Source organism: Amborella trichopoda, chromosome 10 (assembly GCF_054954075.1).
Source record: "Amborella trichopoda isolate Santa Cruz 75 chromosome 10, AtrichopodaSantaCruz75HAP2 v2.0, whole genome shotgun sequence".
NCBI lineage: Eukaryota > Viridiplantae > Streptophyta > Magnoliopsida > Amborellales > Amborellaceae > Amborella > Amborella trichopoda.
The window spans coordinates 34,368,949-34,377,504 of record NC_142345.1 but is presented as its reverse complement, the minus strand read 5'-3'; the positions used below and the strand labels follow the sequence as shown (position 1 = coordinate 34,377,504).

The following is an 8,556-nucleotide window of genomic DNA, read 5'->3' as shown; positions in this document are numbered from 1 at the left end:
ATAAAAATAGAAGTAATATATTCCATTGTTATTTATGTTTTAAATGGTTGAAATGGTGGTTATTAGTTATAATGCCACCTCAAATGGTCAGGGTTTAAGTCCCACAAATGCACTATCAATATATGTTTTCACATTATGTGTCGATGTTATAGACACACTGTATCCTTTTTGTTGTATACCGGAAGTGTATTTATGGGATTTGAACTTAGGACTATTTGAGATACATGCCATCTATTTAAAATAAGGAAATTAAAAAAAAAACCCAAGACCACACTTTTGATGCATTTTACCTTCAACTTAACTTTTTTTCACTTTTTCCCTCAAAACAAATTTTCTAAAAGAAAAAGATTATTTTTTTAAGATAGAAATGCTACAAATCATTTTAGCCAGATTTGATGTTGACTTTTGGACCCCAGTGGCCCATTACCAAAGCGCATCATCACATTGTCGGAGTGTCGGGCTGTCTTAAGACAACTACCAGATCGAAATTGAGTACTGCTGGACCGCCTTTTACATAGTGTCGGAGCTATGGAATCCAGTAACTCTACTGCCAGACCGTCCTTTGCAACTCTTAGACCACCGCTCCGTGCAATTTTCGAACCGCACTTTACACAATCCTGAGCCTTACTACTGGATCGTACTTTGCACAATTCCAGAGCGGGCGGTGTGGTCGAGGTAAAAGTAAGGGAAGGTAGTTAAGGTTTTTTTTTTTTTTTTTTTAAAAAAATTTTTTGTTGGGGTATGCATAGAAAGTGTATTTTGGGAAAAAAAAAAAATGTAAAAGAAAAGATTAGGTTGGAGGTAAATTGTAGTTTTGGGTTTTTTTTTGTAATTTTTTCTTTAAAATATAAGTAACTATAGAATATGTGTTTCTAATATGTTGATTAATTGTATCTACTAACTAAAGTGAAATTGTAGAAATGCCTAATGGTGCATTTATTATCTAGAAAGCAATAATTAAGAAGTAACAATTGACCAGTGCATATCTTTATGCACGACCTTTAGTGCGTGAAAGTCTTTATGGTAAAGAGTTCTTTGAATATATTATTATAATTACCATATTGATATTCTTATAAATAAATTTATTGCCATATTTTTTATGGGTCCATATGGACTTGAAAAAATACCATCTTTTATAAATGATTTAATTTATTAAATTTCAATATGATTTATAACCATTTAAAAAAAATAAAAAATAAAATGTGATTTATAATCCAAAACATAAATTACTCTATGTAATTTGAATTTGCAAGGTTCTAATTTAAAATTATTATTCACCCCAAAAATTTGAAATTAATTGATGTACTTTTGTAAGCATCAAAGATGTTTTACGCATGTGTGTCTGTGCATATAAATTTAGGGACATGTTGAAGCTGTAATGGGTTTTGGGTCAATGAACGAGATATGCTATACTCATAATAGACTCGACATCGTGTCAGAGTCCGCATAACACCACTTCCACTATGCAACAAAAAGGACGCTGCCTGTCTAAAACATCAATACATACTGTGAAAGTATTAATACGGCATGTTGTTGGGATGGTAGGCAATACAAACAGTTGTCGATCACATGTCGACATGTGTCAATGCGCAGTGCTACAGAGAATATGGTGTGGTTATGGCCTTAATTTCTCTGAGCTCCAATTTTGTTGATGGAGGGGAGAGTAGGACATCTAAGTTACGCCTTGTCCGTCCTTATCGGTTACATTCTCTCCATCACTTACCCATTCATTCATTCATTGGAGATGATATACATATATTTATTGGATGATGATGATGATGAGATGGTCATGAGTTTTCAAGAATGTTGTGTATCATTGCATGTTCGACAAAAAAAAAAAATTAATCGCTAAGCGTGGCCTTATGATAGAGATAAACGTGGCCCTCTTTCTACACTCGAACATTTATGTAGGAGCGAGGTGGGGATATAGTAACCGTGTGGCTATCTGTGAGAGAGTATGTAGATAAACATTGTATGTGCATAGAAAAACAAGAGAAAAGGTACAACACCAACAAATTTATATGGTTTAGGTCGAAGCTTTATATTTATCGATCTAAATTTTTAACTGGCTATATTTTTATTATTTTTTAATAAAAAATTATACAAATATGTGGTAGGACAATCACAATGGATTTTAGGATAAAAGAAAATAATATAAGCTTATCATCAATAACCAATTTTGGTTTATGCGGTACTCGGGTTGAGGTTTTTCGTGCACAGAGGTTTTCTTTTTCTTTTACACGGTACTCGGGAGGATGTTTTCTTTTACGCGGCACTGGGGCAGAGGTTTTCTTTTTCATGGCATTGGGGCAAGAGGTGGTATTTTTTTTTTGAGCAAAATTGCACTTGGGGCCGGACGTTCTTGTGTGCGGTACAACACTTGGGGTCGGAGGTTTTCTTTTACGCCGCACGACACTTGCGGCCAGAGGTTTTCTTTTGCGTTACACGTGGGTCGGATGTGGAGTGGTACAATACTTGGGGCGGGAGGTTTTCTTTTACGCCGCACGACACTTGGGCCAAAGGTTTTCTTTTGCGTGGCACGTGTGTCGGATGTTTTTGTTTTATATGGCACTTGGGGCAGGAGGTTTTTCTTTTGAGCGACACTACATTTGGGGCCGGAGGTTTTCTTTTTCGTGGCACGACACTTGGAGCTTTTCTTTTGCTCTGATACCATGTTAAAGTTCGAGAGAGCATGCACACAGATATTGTCTTTGTGTGGCACAGTACTTGGGGCCAAGTTCGAGAGAGCATGAGCGGATATTGTTTTTTGTGTGGCATAGTACTTGGGGCCAAGTTCGAGAGAGCATGAGCGGATGTGGAGTACTAAGTGCTTTTGGGTTGTAGCAAGTAAGTATTATTTAAAGGGATTGTATGCTATGAGACCATTTATTTTTTATACAAGAAAGTCACAACCCCTTTTAGCCATTGGATTTCAATAAATGAAAGTTGTCACAACATTTGAGAATTTTCAATAATGATTGTGACCTCCTTATATCAAAAGCAAACAGTCTCATTGTAAACAAGTACGTATTTAAAATATACATTTTTATATATCAAATTAATAAAATACATAATGAACAGTTAAGATAGGCAGTTTCCAGCTTTCTAAATACCAAACAAGTGAAAATACAGCACTACAGTTTATCAAGCAGGGTTCCCATATTTCAAGCCACCATTATCAAGCAGGGAGGGGGGATAATAAGCGTGTTTGTATATTAAGAGAGAAAGGAAAGGGGATTTTAAGTGAGTTTGTGTTATTGTTAACAAACAAGGGGGTTCATAAATGAAAAAGTTTTTATAAGTTTCCAACTTTAAAATGTACAATTAAAGTGCACCTAAAAAAATCCATCATAAAAAGCTGTATTGAAGTTGGAAAACTCTATGATCGATCATCTCGACGTCAAGATGTATGAATACGACAAAAAAACAAAAGATTTTGAGTCCCAAAGATAGTGTCTTACAACATATTATCTAGATTATATATTTTCAAGATTTTTATGTGTATATAGATTTACTTGATTTGAACTATTTTTGGAGTCTAACGTTTTTATCACTAGAGGGAAAAGTGGACTCTCATACCATCCTAATAATTTTGACACTAATTTATATTTTATGATAAAATTTGATGGTGAATGTTACTTTGATTGTTTAAGGTATGCGACCTTATACAAAACTACACCATTCATCAAAATACCCTATTTAATATTTTTGCCTATTTGCAACTAGTTCAACTCATGACCATGTGTTTTTCTACGGGTATCTTAAAAATAAATTAAAATATATGGGCAAAGTGTTTAATTATTTCTTCTAAATAATTTGATAAAAATCGAGTTTCTATAATGCCTAGGCCTTATGAAAAGTAAAGCCTCACCTCAAAATCTTTATTTGGAAAACACTTTAGGCATAAAATATCCCTACGATGGATCTAACATTTCAGGCATAAAATATCCCTATGATGGTTCAAAAATGTATTTTAATCATACATTATCAAATTTATAGGTCAAAAAATGGTATCTAAAATGTATTTTAATCATACATTATCAAATTTGTAGCTCAAAAAATGGTGCTGATTGTATGGATATACCATCATGTAAAAATAAATGGTCTAGATAATGTATTACAATTTTATATTTTTTAGAGCTTCAAAATTTTTTTTTTTGTTTTTCACAACCATAATGAGAGGTGATCGATTTAAAGGTTTCCCGAGAATTGAATTATAATTTTTGGTGAATTTTGGGGTGAGATTTTATTTTTTTCCTTTTGTACTTTTTCCTAGGATAAGCTTCCAAAAGTATGGTTCGATAAGTAGGTGCATTTTGTGTATTAGAGGAGAGAGAGAGGGGGGTGGTGGTGCTTAAGAGAGACAGAGAGAGAGAGAGAGAGAGAGCTGGCAGACAAGGAGTGCGTCTGAGAGTCTATTAAGGACTATTTGCCCGTGCCTATGAGAGAGATAAGTGGATGGTCCTGTGGGACCAAGCGGTATATTTGGTCTAACGGTGAAAAGGCCGGCAGAAAATGTTAAAAACTTGGTCACGTGAAAGACACTATTTTCACCTGAGACCAATTGCGCAGTATCATCCCAGGACACCACCTTACAGACACCTTTCTATGGATACACACTAAGGACACCACAATGATGTCTTTCATACTTTAGAAACTTAAATATATCAAAATTTCTTAGATTTTTACTATAAAGTAATTTATATCATTTAAAATTATATATCTCTTTTCTTTAAACATTGTAAAAAGATAGTCTCCGAAATGTTAACTTTTTTATATTTTTAACACTCGGGGTCAGATACAAATATTAATATAGGTATTAATATGTATGTAGCATAGCTAATAGGAATATTTACTCGGAGCTCGCTACATTTGAAATGCTCCCCTTTTGCAGCCGCCCTTTTATCTTTTTAAAATTATCAAAATTAGTCAACTTATAAAATTGAAACTAGCGAATGACAAACAAGCCCTTCACAACTTGGGAGGATGATTGCCGAAACTTTAGGATTTTAAGTATAAACCAAAACGAAGCGAAACCTGGTGCTATCACTTTCGGGCAGCTTCAGTCAAATTTGGATATGCTTCAACCACAAAAAAAAATACTATATAAAAGTATATTTATTTATTTATTTTATAATTTATAATTTTAATTTTTTGTATATATTTTATATGTAAATATTTAACTTATTTATATTAAATTTCAAAAAAAATTCGAAGTTTTCTCCCGAATCTACCGAAACACCGAATTGCTTCATTTTTTTCACCAACCGAAAAAAACTCCAAAGTGAATCTCACGACATTGCACCATCCTCGGGGAGAGAGAGAGATTGAAGATTAAGGATAAAATAGTATCTCCAATCCATTGATAAATATGACCGTACCATATTTATGTAAGAATAGGAAGGACGATTAAAGCAGTTAAGAGAGTTGCAGGACTTTGAAAATTAAATTACTCCATTTCTTTTTTGGGTGCAGTTCGCATACGGATCCTTCCGTCGTAGCTGTAGAGGTAAGGTGTACTTTCGAATTTTATCATGGTATATAATATTGATGTAAAATGTTCTTAAAATTACCTCAAAATCTATTTTTATATCCAACTATAAAACTTTAAATTTAAAAAATAGTTAAAATCAAATAGATCTATATATGAAAATATTGAAAATGGACGGTGTAGATAATATGTTGTAAAACGCACTATTTTTGGGACTTAAAATCTTTTTATTTTTCATGGTCATACATCTTGATGTCGAGAAAAGGGGTTTTCAACACTAAGATTACCTTTTCGGATGGATTTTTGAGGTGCATCCGTAGTTCTACATTATAAGGTTGCATCCTTATATAAACGTTTTCTTTCTTTTAATACTTCAATTTCAGAAAACCCTAGAATCTCATCAACAGCAAAAGCAAAAAGCTCACATCTCTTCACTACCATTACTGCTAACCTGCATCATCATCTATGAATATGCATTATAGGAAAAGGTTACAACCACACAAAGCATCTTCCTTTCATCGCACGTTCCATGTCTCTTATTCTCTCCTACTTCCTGCTCCTCCCATGGCTCTACTTCAACTTACAAAAGCCATAGAGTTTTTCCCCATTCTATATGGAAATGGCAAGTATTCACCGGTTTCATGAACCAAACCAGGAATGGCTTCAACTATGCAATTGGAATTGCAAGGTGTGGACCTCACAATGCATATCTAGGGTTTCAAAATGCTGTTGAAGATGGTGGAAAGGCCGAAGAATGGGAAGAAATGGAAGGAGTTGGAGACTTGTGTAAATCATTGAGAATTAAGAAAGAAACTCATAAAGAATATCCAGAGTCCTTGTTGGTGTGGAAGAAAGAGAGGAAATGTGAATGTCTAAGGCTACAAATCGCAGGAGAAAATGGATCAGTTAAAGTTGTCTTACTAGTTAACGATGGTGAAAAGTCATGTTTAGAGTTGAGATTGTAGCTCAACCTGACAGTCCTCATAAGCAATTGCACGAATGTAAAGATCCCTGTACAGCCTTTCAAACGAGGACAGCTGTTATACAATATGCCAAGGTCTCGTTTCTGCAAAATGGAAATGGTAAAAGATATAATGTTTCTATTTTGCTGCTAAAACATGGTAAACATGCTCATTTAAGCATAGCAGAGAGTGCATGCAAAAACTGCACAGAACCTGTGAAATACAACAGGTATGATAGAAATTCAGGTAAAATGAAGACACAGGATAACAAGGCACAAACAAAGATAGGAAGTTATGAGGATTGGTTTTTCTGCTTAGGAAATGTAGTGAGAAGTATCAATAGGTCAGGAATGGCAGGGGATATGAAAGACAAAGAAATTGCATGTCCAGACTCCGGAAATGGTGAACATTTGCTTCAAGATCTGAAAACCAGACGAAAAACCTGCAAAATTTCGTCAGGGACAGAAGAGACTAGTCTCAAGGATCCATGTACTTCTACAAGAATAGCAAAACCAACAGGCAAAACCGATAGTACTTTGGTGAAAACCAACAGAAATGTTGATTCAGAAAATAGAAAACGAGAGCATGAAAATGAAGGGAAGTTTAAAAGAAATCGAAGGTATCTTCATCAAGACTACAACAAAAATGGGTATAAAGGATTCAATGGAAGATTTTCGAGATGCTAACGGCTCACATCCAAGGTCAAGAAGCTGACAGAACTAACAAGATGTCCGTAAATTCAACAATCACCGACAAAAAAAGGTACAGATCAAAGAGAAACAAGAAAGGAATCAATGAGTATAAACCCTGAAGATTTATTCCGAAGTCCAACAGTGGCAGATACAAAACCAACAAAGAACTCACTCTCTGGATTAAGCCTGAGGCTTCAACTTCAGCACACATTCGTAACCAATTTCATGAACAACTCTGGTATTGGTGGCACTGATTTAATCAGCTGGATCTCTTCAGGAGAGGGAAGTGATGCTGGCAATTACATAGTGAAAATAGGTTTTGGCATACCTGTAAATTCTCTTCATCTCTCTATTGATACAGGAGTGACATCACCTGGATCCAGTGCACCCCATGCCCTAATAGCTACAATCAATCTGATCCAATGTTTGCACCTTCTCTCTCCTCCTCATACTTACCAATACCCTGCAACTCCACCCCATGTGCAAAACTCCATAACCTCTCTCCATGTTCCTTAAACTCATCCTGCAACTACAACATCACATACGCAGACAAATCCAGAACCACAGGTGACCTTCCTCAGAAACTGTAACTCTAATTTCACCAGGAGAGGACCCAATTAAAATCCCTGGTTTCACATTTGGCTGTGGCCATAACAACATGGGTTTGTTCGATGGAGCAGCAGAGATTTTGGGCTTGGGCCAAGGCTTCAATGGGTTTCCTTCACAGACAAAATTGGCATTTGGGGGGGTGTTCTCTTATTGTTTCCCTTCGATTTCATCCACTATTCCTTCTGGTTCCATCCATTTTGGGCAAACAGAAATTTTGGATTATGATGTGAATTTCACACCATTATTGAAGAATGGTGGATCTTCTGGTTTCGGCCCAACATTATATTCCATTGGTTTGACTGAAGTTACAGTTGAGCTTGAGAACTTTAACGTTTCTGCAACTGTCTGGTGGACTCAGGAACTGTGGTATCAAGGCTTGAGAAGGAGGTTTTGAGATTATTGGTAGATGGCTTTAGGGAGGAGATGGGTGAAGGACTTGTGGTTTTGGATCCAACAGAGCCATTCGTACTGTGTTTTAGGGTTTCAGGGGTCGAAGAATTTAGGGTTCCTACTGCTACATTCCATTTTGGATTTGCAGATCTTCATCTTGGTTCACAGCAACTAGTTTATCCAGTTGGAGGGAACTCATGCTTGGCTTTTGGCATTGCTGAAGCAGGGAAATCAGTGTTGGGTAATTTTCAGTAGCAAAACGTGAAATTTGTATTTGATGTGCCAAATTCACGGTGGGGTATATCTGCTCTTCCTTGTAGATGATTTGGGAGTACAAAATTGGGATGTCAGGTTTTTAATTCTTACTTCTTTTTTTTCAGTTCTTCTTCCCAAATGACAGCGTAGCATTTCT

The 8,556-nt window shown here is 35.6% G+C and overlaps 1 protein-coding gene across 1 annotated transcript; it reads left to right on the top strand.

Moving 5' to 3' along the window:
- The first annotated feature begins 7,803 nt into the window (after positions 1-7,803).
- Positions 7,804-8,399, top strand: LOC148780170 (aspartyl protease family protein 2-like). Its single transcript, XM_088850561.1, has 2 exons — positions 7,804-8,047; positions 8,113-8,399. Exons 1-2 carry the CDS (start codon positions 7,804-7,806, stop codon positions 8,397-8,399), a joined length of 531 nt encoding a protein of 176 aa, XP_088706687.1.
- Positions 8,400-8,556: the final 157 nt, after the last annotated feature.

Coding starts and splice junctions, on each gene's coding strand:
- LOC148780170 (XM_088850561.1), top strand. CDS start 7,804: ATGGGTTTGTTCGATGGAGCAGCAGAGATTTTGGGCTTGGGCCAAGGC. Junction 8,048..8,112: donor CCCAACATTATATTCCATTG/GTTTGACTGAAG, acceptor TGGTGGACTCAG/GAACTGTGGTATCAAGGCTT.